Below are 22,246 nucleotides of genomic sequence, written 5' to 3'. Positions count from 1 at the left end.
TTGTAAACACAGCTCCCTAACTTCTTGCAGATCAACATCAATAGCACTATCACATATAAAGTGAACGTTATTCTTAATTTAAGTTAGACTCTAGATATGCCATCTCTACTAACCAGCAACTAAAACTTCATGGTACTCAACAACATAGGTTATAGCAGCTAACTATGTTATACTTAAGACAAATTGGTGTTTGGCACTGGAATGGAAATTACTGTTCAGGGCCCCCAATTCTCTACAGGGTTGACTAAAACTTGTCCCTCACTGATTCAAGAAGGGACCACTATTGTTCTCAACCACACAGGAACGACAAAGATATTTTACTTGCTACTGACAAATGTTTAGCTCATACAATGCTGTCTGTAAACTATTCCTGCCAACTTATTCCTTGGTTCTAATAACTAATATGATGGATCATACAACAACTGCCTTTAAATTATGCTTACTTCCTTTTCACAATGGCTAAATAATACTGTGTAAAAACTTGGTATCAAGTCGCTACATCAAGGTCATGACGGTATTACAATTTAAAGAATGAAAAACATTTCTTTATTTTCAATAGGAAAATATGGAGCTTTAATTCAAAATAGACACTTTGAAAACAATTTATAAAAAAATCTTAAATGGGAAAAGTTCAGCAAGCTTTTTCTTTGAAATTTACAATAGGAGAGTACATTTACAATCACAATCCAATTACACAATTGTTTCAAAAGACACAGTGTAACAGATGCATGCAATATTATCCTAAAAATATTATGTAGAAAGTTCTATTGAATAGGATCCAAACTTTCCATAGAATGTTCCAACTTTTCCACCATATGGGTCAAGCTCTATCCTTTCAATAATGAGCAACAACAAAAATGATGTCCACCTTCCCCCCCAAAATCCCCTACCCCCAGACCAGTATATGAACAATACAACAGACTTAATGACTAAACTGCCTACTCTGTTACTGGATCCAGCTCATTCAGGTGATTTTCATTTTGTAAAAAGGTTCTAGCTGATATCCAAAGATCTCTACTTATAGCCAAAAAGTAACAGAATAAAAATCATATAATTAAACATTAAGTACAATGACATAGTAAAATAAACAGTATCCTTCCATTTTTCAGTATTTAAGAAATCCTGTCACTGGTAAATTTTAATATATCAATTGCTGACAGATGGCCATTGAGCCTAGTTTAATTTTACTAGATCTGCTGAAAATATTATGTAGTCAGCATAACACCACTAGACTGACCTGGATATTAAGCAACTACCAAATGGTAAAACATCTATATTTCTATTTCCTTATCTTGAAAAAAATTTCCCTGTCCCTCTTCGGGCTGTTTCTGAGCAAATTAAGGGGGAAAGGAAATTTATTCAAATATTCCAAATCTCTCACTGATAAAAAGGCACTAAGAAGGTACTGCCTTATCTCTCTGCATGGAAAGTAATACATGTCAAAAAAGGAAAATCTATACTGAAATATATTTCTGTATCTAAAAGAGAAGAGTGCTTCATTTTTGGTAATAATGATGCTTTTTTAATATATCAACTATATGCCACCTACTAAATTCTGGATTTGGGTATATAGTCCATGAATGAAATGTTTTGATTTCTATAAAATATTTTTCTAATGTAGCACATTTGGGAAATTATAAATCGGTCAGTACAAGCAAATATTTTACAAAGGAGAAATTATTAAAAGGTAATGCAGCACACCATTACTGTGCCATATGCATCAATGGATTTTTTACTTACCACTTGTACTCCTGTCTCTAAGAAAAAGTTTGCTGTACTATTCACCACTTAAAAAAAACAACAAAAAACTACTAAGATGAATGCGAAAATGAAAACAAAAAAACCATAGTTTTGTTTTCTTAATATCTTTACACTACTGGGAAAACAAGCATGTATAAAACAAGGTTTAATTTACATATTATTGGAAAACTAAAAAAAAAAAATGACCTCCACAAAAAACAAACTCAAACTAATTACTATTCAAACTGTGTGCCCAGAAACATCTAGAGAAGTAGTGTAAGATCACTGTAATTCATCAGGTCATTACACCATAACTGCAAACCTAAGTACCCACCCCAATAAAACTAAATTAAAAATTAGCCTTTTGATTGCTTCCTATTTGTGGTTTTCTAAAGTTTTTTGTTTTGTTTTTTTTACAAGGTTTGTGTTTCACACTCAAAGTGTAATCTGTGCTTAACATTTTTCAGTTCTGACATATCAAAGCCCAAAAGCACAGAAGGTTTGTGATTTTTTATTGCTCTTAGGCATGTATATCTTCTTTTCCCAAAAAAGGATGCGACATCAATTTTCCATACCCAGAGAAGAGATGATAACAGTTCTATCTCTCTTTTGCTAGGATAGGGTCTTTTATGGAAATAATCCTTAAGAAACTGCTTTTTCTCTTCATATGAACGGTCTTCATACTTTTGGGGATTTAGTGCTAGAATATGAAGAGCATCATCATTCATCAGTGGCCCCTCAGTCTTGCTTTCATTCTTTTGTTTTTTAGAAGGCACATTCACTGCTTTTTCAGAAACAGAAGCGATGTCGTTATCTATGATAAGAGGTTCTTCTTTATCCCTTTGGTCCTCTGCCCCAGAAGAGTTATCAGGAAGTTTTCTCTTTACAGGAAAAACAGAATCATGTATCTCACCATTCACTAGTGGCAGTTCTTTTTCACTAAGATCAGGCTCTATTTGTAGATCTGAACTACTAACTTTAGGCGCACTCCTGCAGCGTAACAAATGGACAGTAATTGCAGTCATTGTCATTTTCCCAGTATATACCCCACAGCAATGAATGCACTTGAAAGCAGGAGACTTTAAAAACGTATGAACAGTGGGCATGACATGATGCTTCTCCTTCAAATGTATTTCGTAGGTTTCTGTGGTCATAAAGGTACCAAGGCAAAATGGACAGGTATTGACTTGCTTACCAGGATTGCTGTGGTCCTCAAGAGTTTGTGGCCTCACTTTAACATAAATTGGTACAAGTGTCTTGGAATATATTCCAGTGAGTATTGCCAAATAGACTTCCCTTTCTCCAAGTTCTTCCTTTGGCAATATGGTAATGAAATCAATATGGGGGAATATTAAGTTACCATTTGCATCATTATCTAACTGGAAGCCTTTGTTGCTATAATCCACAGATAATCTATTCTTTCCAAGGTGCGAGGTCCTACTATGATCTGAAAGACTTTTAATACTGTGAAAAGTGAATGGACAGAATAAGCAACCCAAACCATGCATTAATAAATGATGCATAAGTTCTTCCTCTGATATGAAGCATTTACAAGAGAGACAGCGAAGAGTTTTTTCTTTCATCCACCTTAAAAATGGTGCACAGGCTGCAAGTTTTTCAGGCTCCAGTTTTTCATTGGTGCTTGATCCACCATGTTTATGAGCCACTTCCATGTGCACCTGGTAGACATTAGAAGGAAAGAGCTCATTGCAAACTGGACAGGTTTTCCACTGTTTGGCCTGTTTGAGAGCTTGGCTTGTTTCTGGAGTAGATGAAGATGCCTGCACAATCATATTTTGAGAAGTGCTTACCACTACAGGAGGAGAGGGTGCACCAGCTGGGGAATGAGATATCTGTGTGGCTGCACTAGACTGCATGAGCTGAATTGGCATCTGTGGTGGTGTAACATTTGCCACACCACCAGGGGGTACAGGCAATGTAACTGAAACTGGTGCTAAGGTATATGTGGGTATCCCATTAACTTGTTTCCCTGTTGGTATTAGCTGTCTAAGAATTGAGCCTGCAGTTAGGAAAGTGGCATTTTGGGAAACACCAGGTCTGACTGGCTGATTTACAGGCATAACCCCTGGTGTAATTGGTTGATTAACATGGAGTACTCCAGGTCTCACTGCTTGGCCAACAGGAAGGACTCCTGGCATAACGGACTGATTGAGCTGAAGAACTCCAGATGGAACCGTCTGGCCCATGGGAAGAACATTTGATGGGACTGCTTGGCCCACAGGAAGTACCCCTGATGGAACTGTCTGCCCCATAGAGATCATCCCCGGTGGAACTGCCTGGAGGACACCTGATGCAACAGGTTGATTTACAGGAAGCACATTTGGGGCAATGGGTCTATTTATGGGAAGAACTCCAGGTCCAATAGGTCTATTTATAGGTCCAACAGGTTGATTAAGGGGCAAAAGTCCTGGGCGAATGGTTTGGTTTATAGGGAGAACTCCTGCTCCAACAGACTTATTGACAGGTCCAACTGGCTGGTTTAGAGGAAGAACTGTAGGACTCACAGGTTGATTAAGTGGGAGGCCATGAGAAACAAAGACAGGCTGAGGAACAGATGCCTGAAGAGTAATATTATTCTGACCCACTGGCAAAGGGCTAGATACAAGAGTTACATGTGATTGAGCAGTAGCAGGGGCATTATGGGTAAGAGTCCCAGAGGCACTTGAGGCCACAGTTACTGCCTGTGACTGTACCAGAGTTTGGTTTTGATTATTTTGTGACAAGGCAAGCTGAATGCAAGTGGAGGCAGCAGCTAGTGGTGGAGCACTGTTGCTAGTTAAAGGAGGCATGGCCATATTTGTAGAAAGTTTAGGAGCAATGTGCATTTGCTTCAGAAGTCCTGTTTTCTTAATATGTTCTGAAATCACAGATCGGAGCCTATTTTCCAGATCTCTGTGTATGTCTGATGTCAAAATATGATACATTAAAGCATCCAGGCTGCTGGCACCTATGTTACATTTTTTACAATAGTATTTGTCAAAAGATGGAATCATATTGGCAGGTGAAGTGTTGTCATTTTTCACCTGCTCAGGCATTTCATCAGTTCTCATGCCAAAGTAGGAGGTAATTAAGTAATTAAAATGTGCTATTAGTACATGCTTCTTCATGCTGTAGTACAAAGTGTTTGTAAAGTGACATTTTAAGCATGTGAAGTTTATCACATCACTCCTGGATGGTTTAGATTCACCCAAAATATTCATGGTGTAATTCTGGATTTTCCGTTGAGAAGAATGAAACATCCTAAAGTGTTTTTCAACAACTTTGGGCTGAGAAGCAAATATGCATTTTGAGCAAGGAACCACCAGCTCTTGGTCAATTTCATCTTCATGGTAACGATGCAAATGATTTTTCAACGAAGAAAGTAGCTTTGTTGAATATTTGCACAGGCTGCAACAGTACGGCTTTGTTCGATATCTCTGTAGAAAAATAAAAATGCTTTCAGTATTAACATTAAGAATGAGAAACATGTTAAAATGAACAGAGCTAACTCCTAAATCCATTACAAATGCAAAGTTCCTCAAAGGAGCTACTTATCTAAAGTAAATTTCTAGAAAATTTTGAAAGCAAGACCTCAACCAAATCTGAAGATTTTTTTCTCTAAGAAAACCATGTTTATCCTGCATCTGACACCAAAACCACATTAACTACTACACTGGAGACAAATAATTACAGATTTTACATCAAAATTTTTTTTAACTCCACAAAGCCATCAGAAATGGCTTGACAAAATACTACATGGAAGGACTGAAAGTCACAATGAAAAGTGACAGGGTTAAGAGGGGTAAGATTAATGATGAGAGGGATGGAATGATAAAGAGATGTTATGTTAAGAGAAGGAAATGTCAGAACTTTTGGTTAAGGAAAAAGAATATGTATGGGTAATGAATGGTGAGATCCAGGGTGTAACTATTCCTATGTGAAGTAGTTTTTAAGATTTTGGAACTCAAGAGACAAGGGAGTTTGAGGAAGTTAAGTTCCCTAGTGTAGCTCCCTAGCCACACGATATATCAGTTTCTAAAGTGGTTAAGATGGGAGGAGAAATAACCTGGTTAACTTTAGAAATTAATTTCCACATTCTGAGCTGGAAAATAAATTCTGATAATGAATATCAAAGGAGATGTGGTCAAGCAAAGGCAGTAGAATGAGTTTGGAAATAGCAGTGGGGAAACAAATAGTATTCTAACTCTACTTTAAAGAAAGAGTCTATGTATGTTTGTGGAGTGGGATGGGAAATGGAAGAACAGATAAAGGCAAATTTAGTTCATGTAGTGAAGATACCTGAGATGCAGTATGATCTGGGAGAAGTCAGATCTCAGGAGGGTGAAGTAGATGAAGTGACATCAAGGTCCAGAAGGAAAGAACATTTTCTTACAATGTAACAAATTCCAAAGGGTTCAATGATAGAGGTGGGCAGATTTGGAAGAGAAACACAAGAAGGGTAGTAGTAGACAAAAAGAGAATAAGGATGAAGAGGAAATAGGGGTTTGGGATGGGCAAGACAGAGGCAAAGCTGGTCAGTTTTGTTAGTCATAGGGGCAATAGCAGCAGCAAATGAATAATAGCTAAACTCTCCAAGGGATGCTGTTGCTAATAAGAACCAAGAGCTTGGAGCCTTGGTTTTAACTCCTGTTGTTCCTTATGACTGACCTGGGGGAGGAAGAAAGGAGTAAGGGCTAAGGGAATGGAGGAATAATGTGGCCAATGTGATTGGATCAGTGAAAAATACAGTGGAACTTGCTACCTCTTATTCTAAAAACAACTTTGCAACCTCAGATTACATTAGCATTTTTCCCCTGCCCCAACATGCTTGACTCACAAGTAGACTTTTAATAAAATTAAAATGCCTATCTCTCTTGGCCACAATCCTAAACTTAATCAGTTCTTTAAGCCTATGCATAGAGTTTACATTTAGACTCAGAAAAATTTAAGAGATAATCTAGTCCAAATCTCTCATTTGTAAGATAAGACAACTACTACCCAAAGATTAAAGTTATATACCCTGGTCAAACAAATAGTGGCAAAATCAGAACTGGTTCCCAAGTTTCCTGACCCTAATGCTAATGAGTTTACCATTTCATGTTACCTACCTATATTACTGTGTCAGATTTGTTCCACTAAACCTACCCTCTTGAGATCACTTTGGATCTGTTTGCTCACACAATATAGTCTCTTCACAAGGGGGATAGGTAACTTGTAAAATCCTTTCTATGACTAATGGATTTTGAAACAGTCATTATTATGTTATCTTCCTACAAATATTAAGCAAATTAAGACCAAGGACAGAGCTTTTGTAGAATATGACTGAAAATCTCCCTCCAGGATGACAAATCACTTAAAATCTCTGCCATTCAAATCTAAGTCTACATAAAAGAAATTAGGTTTTGACTAGTATGATTTGTTCTGACTGAGTTTATACTGGTTCCCTGTTCCCTGCTTTCCTTTTAAGTTTCCACAAGCATCAACTGAATAATTAGCCCTATAATTCTGCAAGATTGATATCTAAGTTTTCTGAATTCACCTGTTTGACAATCATGTCATGGTTTTAAGTCTCTCATAACTGGGTCACAAACTATTTTCCAGCCCCGTTATATACTATTCCACTTTTCTTATGCCCTACAGTCCAGTCAAACTAGCCTTCTCTAAGTTAGACATACATACACACACATACACACTCTGAGCATTCCATCTCTCTGTGCATAAATTCCCGAAGCATGAATTGTCTTTTCCTTATCTCCAGCTCACAGATCTTTCTCCCTTCAAAATACAGTGCAAGTAACAACTTCTACCAAGTGAAAATTTCTTTCCATCCTGATTCCTAAGTACTAGTGTCTCCTGTCTGAGCAACCTTGCATTTTTAAAATGTTATATTCTATATATCTCTATATGCAGATTGTCTCCCACAGAATTGTAAGTTCTTTCAGAACAGGGACTTTTCTTCCACATGCCCAGTACTAAACACTGTGCCTTCCACAAGGCAGACTCTTAATAATATTTTATACCCTCTTTCTATCCAAAATGAACCTTGCAGGAATGCACTCAAATGATTTTTGATAAGAATATAAAAATACCATAAAAGTATTCAATTATGATATAGAACTTATAGGGACAATAGCTTAGAAGATTTTTAAAAAACAAAGATTAACAATGTTCACAAAATTCCTCATGGCTAGCTGTCAAAGGATGGGTAATTAGTTATGGGTACCAAAAAAAAAATGAGAAAGTATTTCAGATGATGGAGAAAACACAAATAATTAAAGAAAATGGAACATACCACTCCTCAGTTAATAAGGAGACAATGTGACGAGAGTAGCAATGGAATATGTGTGAAAACACTTGCCTCTTCTAGAATACAGAAGGCCTTGAAAGTCAAGAGCCACAGCCTAAGAAAACCATATTTCTATTCAGCAAAAATCCACTTTTTCTTCTTCCCTTATCCCCAACAGAGAACCAAAAAAAGATAAACCCCAGTTACAAATGTTTGTCAAGCAAAACAAATTTCTACCTTTGCCATGTCTACAAATAGGTCTCCCATACCGAGTCCCTTCACCCCTCTATTGGGAGATGGGCAGTACTATTTCGACATCATTCCTATGGTATCATAATTGGTTATTACCACAAGTTTAAACTTGATATCTTAGGAATTACTACTAAAGGTTGAGCAACAAAGTGAAATATAAATAAGAGCATACAAGAAAAAATGAAATGCAAAAATAGATGAAGGAAGATAGCTGCAAGGTAGTTGCACCAAGTAAGACAGATGTGCTGATTTGGAAAGTCTATACCAGGGGTTCCCAAACTTTTTTGGCCTACCGCCCCCTTTCCAGAAAAAATATTACTTAGCGCCCCTGGAAATTAATTTTTTAAAAATAATAATAGCAATTAATAGGAAAGATAAATGTACCTATGGTCATCACCGCCCACCCCGGATCAGTGCAACACCGACCAGGGGGCAGTAGCACCCACTTTAGGAATCACTGGTCTATATGAATATCTCAATGGGAATAGGTAACAAATGGACAGACATTTAAAACTGCATGAGTGACTAAAAGAACAGAAGAGGATAAACAATTCAAAGTCCTCAGGGTTTTAAATAGCTGTCAGAAAATAATAGTGACAATACAACAAAGAAGTTAAGGAAAGGGTATGGTTTAGAAAAGAGAGAACAGTTTTGGAAACTTGAGAGTTAGAAGCAAGGGCAGGATATTCAAGTAGAAAAGTCCAATGCTGATTTGGAGATATGACTTAAGCGCAGGTTAGATAGAGGACAAAGTCAGATATGAGGTAAGGAATCAAATGAGAGTTACTTTCATCATCTGAGACCATTACCTCTAACTTCAAGAGATTAAATTAGATCTTAAGTACTGTTTCTCCTGAAAGAATGTAAGCTTCTTCCAAGTAGAATTTGTCTTGCAACATCCCTAGCATAGCACCTGGCCCAGCCAGAATATGCATTTAAAAATAAATGATTACTGATTGATCGAAATGATCAAGGTGTCTCCCACCTTCAAGCAGGAATTAAGACAACAAAAACATGACGAATTTGATTCATACAGTGATTATGAGAAATGTCTTTTTAAAAGATCCAAAATATTACAGCAGACACATAGAAAAGTTCTCTAAGAAATTGGTTGAGAATTATCTCTATTGAAGACTTCCTTGGAAATTTTAAGAAAGATTAAAACAACCTAATCTGAAGTCTTTAGTTTCTCAAGAATGAAAAAATTTTTTCAATGTTCCTTAAATAAAAGCTATTTTTGATATCAGTCTTATCAAAAACTTTATTAGTTGGGGGCAGCAAGGTAGCATGGTAGACAGAGCACAGGCCTGGAGTTGGGTAGCCCTGGGTTCAAATCTGACCTCGGACACTAACCTAAGCAAGCCACTTTACCACAGGTTGTTGGAGTAGATTTTATTGTAAGCTAGTATCAGGTCCTTGGGTCTAATAGTACAGCCTCATTGCCAGTAATGTGGAAGGTGAATTAAGTGAACATCAATTCATAGTTAAGGGTATTTTTTTTAACCTTCTTCTGAATTCTGTATATCCAAGATCATGAAACCAACTTAAATTACTGAACAATCAACATACTCACAATAAAGATAGCTATACATATGCTTGGTCTATCAGGCTGCCTTTATTGTCTTTATTTTTAGTGCCATTTCTATCTTCCTGGAAGCATATTTGTAACTATGATATTGAGTGAGGTCTCAGTAGGTAGCTTTGCTTTTTAGTCTCTTTTCTTCATGTTATGGCAAAACTGCAGAGATTAAATTGCTAAATAAAATTGTCATTAATATCAGTGGAATTTCTGTGTCCTTTCCCATTTGCCACTGCTGTTTAAATAATTTAGGATTGAGCTGTTTAAACTGTACAACATATCTTTTTCTTTTCAATCCTTATCTTCTTTCTTAGAATTGAAACTAAGAATCAATACTAAGGCAGAGTGAAATAAGCAGAATTAAAACAATTTATATAATAACTATATATATAAAAAATTAACGTCCTTATTTTCCATCTTTGAATCAACTAAGTATGGATCCCAAAGCAGAAAAATGACTAGTTAGGCAACTGGAGTTAAATGACCTGCCCGAGATCACATAGTTAGAAGAGTCTGAGGCCAAATTTTAACTCAGGACTTCCTGTTATCAGGCCTAGCTTTCTATTCACTGAGTCACCTAGCTGTATGTATGTATGATAATGTTAAGAAAAGAGAATACAGAATACAAAATTTTAACAATAAAGTCTTCAAAGAAATAAAGAAAGTCTTATGTGAAGTAAGAGTAAATAAAGAACCAGGGAGGCAGCTGGGAAGCTCAGTAGATTGAGAAACAGGCCTAGAGATGGAAGGTCCTAGGTTCAAATCTATCCTCAGACACTTCCTAGCTATGTGACCCTGGGCAAATCACTTAACACTTATTGCCTAGCCTTACTATGCTTCTGCCTTGGAATACATAGTATTGGTTCCAAGGCAGAAGGGAGGAAGGAAGTAAGGAAAGGAGAAAAAAAGAGAACCAAAAACATAATAAAACCCCATAACATCAAAATATTAATTTTTACATTAATAATTATTATGTGCTACACACATAGTAAAGGTCAAAAGGATCAGGGCATTATCATGTTTTGGCTAATACACTATCTTTGGAGGATGTGGTGTGGGAGAGCCAAACAACTGATCAACTACAAGCACATATAATCATTTGTATACTTCATTAAAAAAAAAAAGTATATGCCCAAAGGGCTTTAAAAGGTTGCATGCCCTTTGATCCAGCAATACCACTACTGGGTTTGTCCCCCCAAAAGATAATAGAAATTTTTGTCCAAAAATATTCATAACCAAGCTCTTTGTGGTGGTAAAAAAAACTGGAAAATGAGGGGGTGTCCCTCGATTGGGGAATGGCTGAACAAATTGTGGTACATGATGGTGATAGAATACTACTACTATGCCTTAAGGAATGATGATCTGGGGATTTCTATATAAACTGGGAGAACCTCAGTGAACTAATGCAGAGGGAGATGAGCAGAAGCAAGAGAACACTGTACACAGAAAGCAAAACACTGTGAAACTATCCAATGTATTGTACTTTACTACTAGTAGCAATGCAATAATCGAGGATACTCTTGAAGGACTTATAAGAAAGAATGCTATCCACATTGAGAGAAAAGAACTATGGGAGCAGAAATGCAAAAGAAAAACATATGACATCACTTGTATATATGGGTATATGATTTGGAGTTTGGACTTTAAAAGATCGCTCTATAGCAAAAATGAATAATGTGGAAATAGACATCAAGTGATAGATAACATTTGTACAACCCAGTGGAACTACTTGTTGGCTATGGGAGGGGGGATGAATATGGGGAGGGAAAGAAAATGAATCATGGAAACATGGAAAAATATTTTTTAAAATAAATAAAAATGAAAAAATATAATAAAAGATGAAAAATTCACTATGCATTCCTATTTATTTGTTTTGTGATTTTTATTACAAAGCTTGAGCTTCATTCCCAAGGAACAAAACATCAAACATTTAACAAGAGAAAAGGTTAAGAGTGTCCAGCTACATTAGACATTAGTATGTCAGAAAATTTAATCCTTTCATAAAAGTTTTTTCATAAAAACTTCATCTAGTTATAATTCACTTCTCTAGTGCACTATGCTTTCACTGAAATTAAAAAAAAAAACTCTCTCTTACATTAAGATAATTTGAATGTTCACTATTTCCAGAATTACTATGTTCATCCATTTCCTACTAGGTATTTAAAACAAACAGTGGGGGCAGCTGGGTAGCTCAGTGGAGTGAGAGCCAGGCCTAGAGACAGGAGGTCCTAGGTTCAAACCCGGCCTCAGCCACTTCCCAGCTGTGTGACCCTGGGCAAGTCACTTGACCCCCATTGCCCACCCTTACCACTCTTCCACCTATGAGACAATACACCGAAGTACAAGGGTTTAAAAACAAAACAAAACAAAACAAAACAAAACAAAAAACAGTACAAATCATTACCACATTTGCCACTATTACACAATGTATTCCAGTCTGAAATTTCTTAAATTTTAGGTTCTAGAATATTTATTTACTTTCCTCACTTGATCACAAATCAAAAATCTATATAAAACAATTATGCAGCGGTCCCAAACTTGGTGCAGTTCTAAACTTTAAAAGTATTAGTATTAAAGTTCTATTAATTTTTAACTACACTAAGACACTGTGGAGGTGGGGTGGGGAATACAATACATTATTAAATGCCCAAAATGTATATTTTTTTCTTTCCAGTTTGGGAAAAACTCATTACTTCTTCATTCACCAATATTTATTCTGGATAAATTATTCTTTAGAACTATAGATATAGATTTAAATCTAACATTCTATTCAAAATAAAGTTTTAAACTCAACTGTCTGAAACATACCTTTCTTCTTCCTGAAGACTCCCAAGGGGAAACATCTCCCCACGATGTATTATAAAAATATTTCTCTCCGGGATCATAACCTTTAAGGTCCTTTAAAAAGAAAGGAAAAAAAGATTAAATTTAAAAACTTAAGAAATAGAATCATAAAATTATCCCTTGTGATTATCTAAAAGGTAGGTCTGAAATCTAGGTACATAATATAAAGAGAACGTGTGTTTTATTTGCTTCAACTTGGCCTAATTCACACTTGAAAGCTTGAATATCTTGAATTATGTTCATCAAACCACACCAAATTAAAAGGTTGAAAACGGGAGGAACAAGGTATGAGAGTATGGTTCTAGAAACGTAAAAGAGTTGGGGGCAGCTGGGTGGCTCAGTGGCTCTCAATCCAGGCCTAGCGACAGGAGGTTCAAATCTGGCCTCAGACACTTCCTAGCTGTGTGACCCTGGGCAAGTCATTGACCCCCCCCCCCCCCCATTGCCTAGCCCTTACCACTCCTCTGCCTTGGAACCAATACACAGTACTGATTCTAAGATGGAAGGTAAGGGTTAAAAAAAAAACCACACAAGAATATAGTTCAGTCTAGAAGTAGGTACAGTGACAACAAATAACCAACTCCCCATGAATAGACAAAGGATAGACGATAGGGGGAAAAAATCTGTGTGATTCTAAACTAAGAATCGAGGTGAACAAACTAAAAAAGTACAACTGCCTGGAGTCATATAGCAGAAAACAGTTCTATTTAACGAAGAGCCCTTAAAAACTGTCACAAAAATTGATGACTCAATGTAGTCTACATATTACTTGAAAACCGTAAGATTGTAAAAGTGTTTCCAGCAAAAATGATTGAAGAAGTAAGTTAAACCAAGAGGATAGCCATCAATTGGAGAATGACTGAACAAATTATGGTATATTAATATAATGGAAAAATAGAGTACAATAAGAAATTGATGAGTCAGAGAAATTTGAGAAGACTTATTTGCAGAGTGAAATGAGAATAGGAACAGAGCAGAGAAACAACTTATATTACAAAATCAACACTGTAAAGATGAACAATGTTTAAAAGATTCAAAAACTGATCAGTACATCAATCAAGCATAATTCCAAATTAACAATATGAAATTTGTTTTGCCTCGACTATCTTTATTACAATTCCTGGATGATACAATATAAATGAAATGAAAATGAGGTGTAGTGAAAATAATACTGGATCTGAAGTCAGAAGACGTGGGTTTATTCAGATTCTAGTAAGAGCATGAATAGTGTAGTCCCTTGGGTACATCACTTCCCCTAGATGGGCTACAGTTTCTTCACCTGTAAAATGAGAAAACCTCATCCCTTTCTAGGGTAACATGTTTTATAAAACAAAGGATAATATCAAATATTTTTTTCCAAACCAGAAATTTTTAACCTTTCCTGTCTCATGGACCTCTTTGGCAGCCTATGAAGTCATTGGATCCTTTTGAAAATGTTTTTCAAGGTATAAGATAAAATTAATATTATAAAAAAGAAAACCAACTACATTGAAATACAAGTATCAAAATAATTTTAAAAAACAAATTCTCATATCCCAAGTTAGGAAAAACTCTTCAGACTTTGTTCCTCAAGATGAATCTTCCAAAGTTGAAGAACTTAATGATTAAAAAAAAAAAGTATAGATACTTTTGGCTAGAATGTATTTGATAGCTCCCACCTTTATCATATAGATAAGAAATTAAATGTCCCATCTTTCCCCCCCCACTTCAAAATTTTTATCTTCTTATATTGATGACATCTGTTTTTATATCACATTCATTTTCATATACTGTATGTATGTGTATTTGTGGGTGTGCACTCTTCTCCCCTACCCAGAACACCATACAACCTTTTAAAACACCCCTCCCAAAAATTTAAAGGGGAAAAAAAGCAGTAAAACTAATCAATTGAGAATGTCTGGGTGCCCTATCTTTTCACACATTTTCCTACAAAACTAAGAATTATGATCTCATTTCAATATGTCAATGTCTCAAAATCTGATTTTATATTCTACTAATAACAATTTTCATTACTTTAAACTTAAAAGTTAAAAAAGTTATATCAAGGCATAACAAACATATAAAGGAATATGATTCACAAGAATGACATTACATAAAAGTTTTCTTAGTTTATAGCTACATTTTAATTGATATGTAAATAAAACTTAGGATTCCCTCAAAGTAATGTCTGCTTTTCCTCATTCTTTGGCTTATATTTAACTTTGCCCTAACATTTATTTCAGGTTTCTGACCTTTCATAAAGTCTCTTACTGCTTAAAATACTTATGGGAAAATCAACATATGTTAAAACAATTCATTTCTAGACTATCTGACTTTGCTATCCTATGGCACTCATTGGGGCATCAACTAAGAACCTAAAATGATCCCTTTATTTTAAAGAAAGGTAAATACTCTTGGACTTTTTAACAATATCACTCTATTTCAGCAAACCTTAGCTTCAGGATAAGGACTGTGAAGGTTGCAACCTAGCTTTTAAAAAGTTTCCAAACATTTATATTATTAAAAAAGGGTATAACGGGCTATTTTACCTTTATGATATAAAGGCAGCTAAGAGATTACCCACAGTACACTCACCTTTCAATAACTTCTTAAAAAATTATAAAATTCTAGTCTTCACAACTTGGAAATGATTAGTAAATTATTAGAGATAATTGTTTAGAAAATAAGTTCTCCAAATTAAATCAAAGAGAATCATCATTGTTTAAGGCAAAAGAACAGACTAGTATAGAGGAAAAAAATCAACTTCAGAAATCTCGATGGTCATTATTTATTCTCCAACTCATAACACATTAGGACAACATGGTGTAAATAAATAACACTAAAGCTTAAGTAGTTTTGTTCAATATCCAAAAGTTAGGAATTTTAAATTAATAGTGATAAAATCTAGACATACCACTTTATAACATTTTGTTTAAAATTACAACACTAACTCAAATTACTTCAAAAGTTGGAGGAGATATTTTTGGCAATATATTAAAGACAACAAAAATCAAAATCAAAATTGTTTTATTTCAGATATTTTTATTCAGAGCTTTTTTTTTTATTTGAGATAAGGAGTGTGAGTAAATACCTTGAAATACATAATACAATAAAACAACGTACCATTTAGAATTTTCATGCATCTTGTTTCAATTACATTATGAGTACCATACATAGACATGCCCTGCAGATAAAACACAGGCATTTGAAAGTAGATTTGAGTTCTCTATGTACTCAGGGTATACTGGATTTGGGACTCTTGTCCTTGACACTTACTAGAGCTTATATAACCACAAGCAAGTCAAGCGTCTATCTACAAAATGGATATAAAATACCACTTGTAATGAGGATCTACTCCAGATAGCTTATATGTGGCAACTATGCTTGGTAGACATCCCAACAAGGTATCATTCACCAGAAAGTTAAGTTTGTGATGACACAATCATTCATATCTAGGCAAGGCAAAAAATGTGATATGGGGATTTTTCTCAGACTGCATTCCATTTTCCTGGAATATGTTTTAGAGCTATATACTTAACAATAGACAGGAGGGATAGATGTGTTATGCTAATCATATAATCAGTAAGTATTTATTAAGTACTTATGTTACAGGCATCATACTAGCTAGGAATACAAAACAGTCCCTGTCCTCAAGAAACCAAAATTCTTCTGGGTACAATTTAGTTTAATATATATGTTAAAGAAAAACTAACATTTTTGTAGTGCTTTGAGGTTTGCAAAAGTACTCTTCATATCTCAGGTGACCCTCACAATAACCCTGTGAGGTATGTGTTATTATTAGCCCATTATTCAGTTGAAAGGAAGGCAGACAGAAGCACATCTACTTGAAGCAGGATTCAAATTCAGGTACTCTTGACACCAAGGAGAGCTAAGCTCACATTCAATCCAGGCAAATGCTTATTCAACTTTTTGAAGACCTCTAATGAAATAACAATGCCAAGATAACTGATAAGCAAGGAAGCCCTTTGCCTCAAAGCCACTAAAGAATAAGAATGTGACTAGGATGAACACACCATAAAATGGAAAGGGGGTAGCAGAAAGCATTGGAAATCAGAATGGAAAAATATCTCACTTGAAACAAAAATGCACATAGCAACATGGTTGTTTGGCTTGTCTAACATAACTGAAAGTGGTTTACCTCCTAATGAAACCAATAAAATGGCTAAGAATGAAGGTTGGAATCAAAAAGTCCCTCATAAATGAAAGAACCTCGTGAACTCAAGTCAACAAACAATATGTTGACAGAGAAATGAACAAATGGCTGTGTCCATTTTTATGGAAGATTATTTATAGAAACGAGGGGTTTATTATGTCAATCCAGGATCAGGTCATCACCACTACTGATATAATCATGGAAGAATTTTATTATTTTTTTTCTTAAGAAGCTCTGGACACAAGAGATAAATGTAGATATGCAACAAAATGAAAGAAGCTATATCATACCTACTGCTGGCTATAAAATTTTAGCTCTTTCCAAATACTTATCAAAACATGGCTTGGGGGCAGCTGGGTGGCTCGGTGGATTGAAAGCCAGGCCTAGAGGTGGGAAGTCCTAGGTTCAAATCTGACCTCAGATACTTCCCAGCTGTGTGATCCTGGGCACCTCACTTAATCCCCATTGCCTCACCCTTACCACTTCTGCCTTAGAACCAAGAAAAGAAAAACATGGCCTAGTCAGTTTTCAGAAGAAATCAAAACTATCAACAGTTACATGATCCTCACACCCAACAGATCAGCTAACATAAAATGAAAAAGAAAAATGCTGGAGAGAATGTGGAAAAATAGGTACATTAATGAACAGTTGGGAGTTGTGAGCTGGTCCAAACATTCCAGATTACAATATACAACTATGACCAAAGGACTACAAAACTATTCAAATCCTCTGACTCAGCAATACCACTATTCGTTCTGTACCCCAAAGAAAAAGGACTCAATATGTACAAAAATATTTAAAGCAGTTATTTTTGTTGTGGCAAATTGGAAAAGGAGGGAATACCCATCAATTGGGAAATGGCTGAATAAATGATGGTATATGATTGACATGGTATATTGTGCTATAAGAAATAATAAAGGGGATGGTTTCAGAAAAACCTAGGAAGATACATATGAATTGATACAAACTGAAGTGATCAGAAGAAGGAGAATATTTTATGCAGTAAGTAACAGCAATGGTGTGATAACCAATTGTGAAAGATTTAGCAACTTTAATCAACACAATGATCCAAGACAATTCCAAAGGACTCATGTAAAGTGCTATCCATTTCCAAAGAAGGCACAAATTGAACCATATTTTTTTACTTTATTTTTCTTGGGCTTTTTGCTCCATACCAAGACTGATATGGAAATAAAATTTCATGATTTCTTATGTATGATGGGTGTTGTATTCTTTACCTTTTCTATTGGGGGGAGGGGGGGAAGAAATGGAGGAAGTGAAAGAATTTGAAACTGGAAATAAAAATAGAAAACACGTTCAGGTGTCCAAAATAATATTTATCAGAAGTTCATTATCTTTTATGGACTGATTTGTAACAAATAACTAGACTACAAACACAGTTCCAAAAACATCCTCAAAAAAATCAACCAAGAGGAGGCAGCTGGGTAGAGTTCAGTGGATTGAGAACCAGGTCTAGAGACAGAAGTCCTAGGTTCAAATTTGGCCTCAGACACCCAGCTGTGTGACCCTGGGCAAATCACTTAACCCCATTGCCCTTACCACTCTTCTGCTTTGGAATCAAGGGTTTAAAAAAAAAAAAATCAACCAATAAACTATTAGAATTGAACTACTGCCCACAATTGCACAAACATAACCCTGACAGAAAAAAACACAAGACAACATTTTTTAAAAGATTATTCAAAATCCTCATACTCCAAACTGCAAGAAACAATTTTTCTCCAAAGTAGAGACCAGCAAAAGAAACCAAAATCATGGAAGAAAAGGAAAAGGCATATAATATTTTTATCATCCTGTCTGCTATGAAGATTTACTAAGGCTTTAATATGCTAATTTTAACTAGAAAAAGCCATTACTTTGTCCCTGTACAACAGTCTGTAAAACATTAAATATAAAAGAAAAGCAGGTCAGCAATGTCTCAGGCCCATTTCTTTATGAATACTGAACAAGATGAGAAAAATAATGAGAAAAGATGAGGAAAAATTTGATTGTAAAACATAACATATTTTATATAATTTGATCCTAACAAGATAGAATAGGTGCTATCATTATCTCCATTTTATAAAGGAGAAATAATACTCAGAGTGATTTGGTCATATTCCCAGGACCAATCAATCAGTGTCAGAGGCAGTATTGAAAACCATATCTCTCCTGACCCCTAATAATGCCTGTACTCTTTCTATACCACATCAATAATAAAAAGTTGAAGAAGAGAAACAGTATAAAAGACATTGTCAGAAAAATGTTAAGAATAGAAAAGACAGAGAGTCCATCATGTAGCAAAGTATAACTGATATACAGTCTACAATAATAGACTGTCCATGTCATGAGATCTAGGTCAATTCACAGCAAGGTATAGCACACAGAAAGTAAAAGATGGGCTGAATGGTTTGCAATCTTAATGAGATTGAAGATCTATCAAAGTACATTTTTACATACCCTCCTCACGATATATAAAAACAACATGAGACACCATTAATGATTATGTAATTGTCTATTCTCTCAATCGTCTAAAATTGTTAATATCTTATTCATGATAATTAAAATGAACTGAGTACCAATCTTGCTGGTTTTTAGCAGTCTCTCCTCCATCTTCTTATCTATATATTTAAGGGACAAGACACTTTTGCTTCTCTAGGCCTCAATTTCCTCATCTTTAGAAAAAGAATGCTGAACTTTGCAATACTTTCAATCAACCAATTAACAAGCATTTAATTAATCACTTACTATAAAACTGCAATAGGCAAATTTATAGATTAAGTTAGGCACTAGACTTATCAGGGAAGGCTGGAGAATTCTAAATGGAATGAAGGAGGAAGCTCTTGGGTTTGGACTCCATGTTGGGAGCTGAGTGCAGTTAAGAGACTGGATCAACTGCCTCAGTGGATAACTCAGGGAAGAGTGGATTTGTCTCCTTCACTCTGTGGATTTATTTTGTTGTGGGCCTGTGTTCCTGGAAACCCTTCATCTTCATTGAAACAGAAGAGGACCCAGTTGTGAGGCATTTACTTTCTTCCAACTGGCCCAGCTGAACCCTTATAGCCTGTGGTAGTTAAGAGTAAATTGACTCATTTTCCCAATCACTGAAGTCTGTCCATAGCATCCTAGTATAGTGAAACCTTTCCCTTTTCTCCAATCTATCACCCTTCTTAATAAACTATATTTGTTTACTTCCTGTTTTCATCCTTTAACCCCCATAAGAACCCAGAGAATATATCGTTTACCCATGTCTTTTCTCCAGCTTGTGAATGACCAGTAACCAGTAACTGCCCAACTGTCATTCCTCCACTTAGGATTATTATCCACCTCTATCTAGGTTGTTACCTTACCTTAAGGGTTGGGTTAATGAATGACAGTTGGTGAATATACACCTACTGGTCTCCCCATAGATCTAATTTCCTTTACAGTATAAAAAAGAAAAAGCACAAACAGTTCTGCCTTCAACTACCTTAACATTCTTAGGGGAGACTACAATATTATGTACACAGAACATACAGGACAAAGAGCAAAGTATGACTACACCATCCAATTGGGGAATTTTCTTTTAGAAGCTCAAAATTAAACAACCTTATTCTGAGATCTATATACAAGGCAAATTATACTATTCTAATTGTCAAAGATATCAGATTTTTAAAAACTCCAGTGAACACCTAAAAAAAATATGTTCCAATAAAAACCATACTCTTACCTAAAATTTTGCTACCAAAAGTTGAAATACATGAAATTCAGAATTGCATTCTAGGGCATAAAGAGATGGAGCAGAGAGGCACTTTGGAGATTCTATTATGTTTCAGTAAGTTTAATAGTTTCAATGATTTATGATCTTACCATAGTTAATTTACATGTTATTTCCTTCCCTTAATATAATATAAACCCCTTGAAAATAGGGAATGTTTTGCTTTGTCTATGAATACTATATACTTAGTAATGTATTACACAGTAGGAACTTCATAAAATGTTTACTTAATTGGACAGAATTGATATAACTACCAAAATGCTGAAGAGTCAAATAAACTAAATATATGTTAAATTCTATGGGATTTCTCAGAGAGAAAAATTAAAATTTTAAGATATGACTATAAATTGAAAATCTCACTGGATATATTTGTTTAAAATATTGAAATGTGATTGTAGTTTTGCCAAGGCCACATGTATCACCAAGTATTCAAATTGTCTATATTAAGTACAAAAATATCTCATTCAACTCAATGGAAATTTATTATCTATTATAAAAAAAGTCCTAAGAAATAGGATCATGCCCTTAAAAACCTTACTAATTTCTAAAAGATCTTTTTTACTCTACTTCTGTCCCAATCCTCACTAGATTATAAAGTCTCTATAAATTTAGGGATATGAACCACTATGCATACTATAACCTATCCAATCAATTAAAGGAACCACCAAATACAGGATCCTACATTAGTAAGCTTCTGGGAAAGAAAATTATTCATCATGGTCCTTGTTTTCAGAGTGATTAATATATCTGGAGAATAGAAAACAGGTACACAACTATGAAAAATTAGAATTCACAAAAAGCACATTAGATATATATATAAAGTTCTATATTTAGGAGAGTTCACTTGTGACTAGATCACATACATCTGGAACTGGAAGGGACTTAAGAGATTATCTAATCTGACCTTCTCATTTTACATGAGGAAAAAAAAAGTCAACTGACACTGAAACACAGGTAAATGACTTGAGCTGAGATTTCAACTCAAGATCTTTGATTCCAAATCTAGTCATCTTTCTACTTTATCATCAGGATGTCTTCTACTCTGGCCTGAAGGTAATGGGGTAAGAATAAGAGAGAGTATCATGGAAGAGATGACACTGAGTCAGGTCTTGAAGGCTAAAAAATTTTCAAAAAGTAATTAAAAATGCACTTGCACACAGAAATACAAATAAACACATTCATTAACTCATGACTGTTCTGATGGAATAGAGAAGAGGCTGACTTAAAGAAACAGAAAGAAAACTAAAAGGACAGGGGAAAGCCCTGGTCAATTTAGCTTTAGTGCTATAAATATATGTAGGAGTTAGATTGGAGATATCAGTACAGTAAAGTTGGTTTAAGATGGTCTAAGGGACTTTTGAAGTCAGGCAGCAGAATTTAGATTTTGCTTTTCTTAAGTAATAGTGAACAGAGGGCAATATAATCACCCAAAAGAGTGGCACAAAAGAAACAAGCAAGACAAGTAAACAAATTCTGATGTGATTGGGGGGGGGGGGGGGGTGTAGGTTCTTTAGAAACAGTGAGTGGGGGGCAGATGGGTAGCATAGTGGATTGAGAGCCAGGCCTAGAGACCAGAGGTCCTAGGTTCAAATCTGGCATCAGACACTTCCCAGCTATGTGACCCTGGGCAAGTCACTT

General features: G+C 35.3%; 1 protein-coding gene across 1 annotated transcript in view; it reads right to left on the bottom strand.

Moving 5' to 3' along the window:
• Nucleotides 1-583: 583 nt before the first annotated feature.
• Nucleotides 584-22,246, bottom strand: part of ADNP2 (ADNP homeobox 2) — a 46,988-nt gene continuing 25,325 nt past the window's right edge. The window contains exons 3-4 of the mRNA XM_044667312.1: nt 12,666-12,755; nt 584-5,177 (exon numbers count right to left, since the gene is read on the bottom strand). Coding sequence (XP_044523247.1) covers nt 2,154-5,177; nt 12,666-12,755 — 3,114 coding nt within the window. The 3' untranslated portion in view covers nt 584-2,153. The remainder of the gene's footprint in view (nt 5,178-12,665; nt 12,756-22,246) is intronic.

The sequence above is a fragment of the Gracilinanus agilis genome, chromosome 1, assembly GCF_016433145.1.
Source record: "Gracilinanus agilis isolate LMUSP501 chromosome 1, AgileGrace, whole genome shotgun sequence".
NCBI classification, from domain to species: Eukaryota; Metazoa; Chordata; class Mammalia; order Didelphimorphia; family Didelphidae; genus Gracilinanus; species Gracilinanus agilis.
Note: the sequence above shows the minus strand (reverse complement) of the source record. Positions and strands in the feature narration are given on the sequence as shown.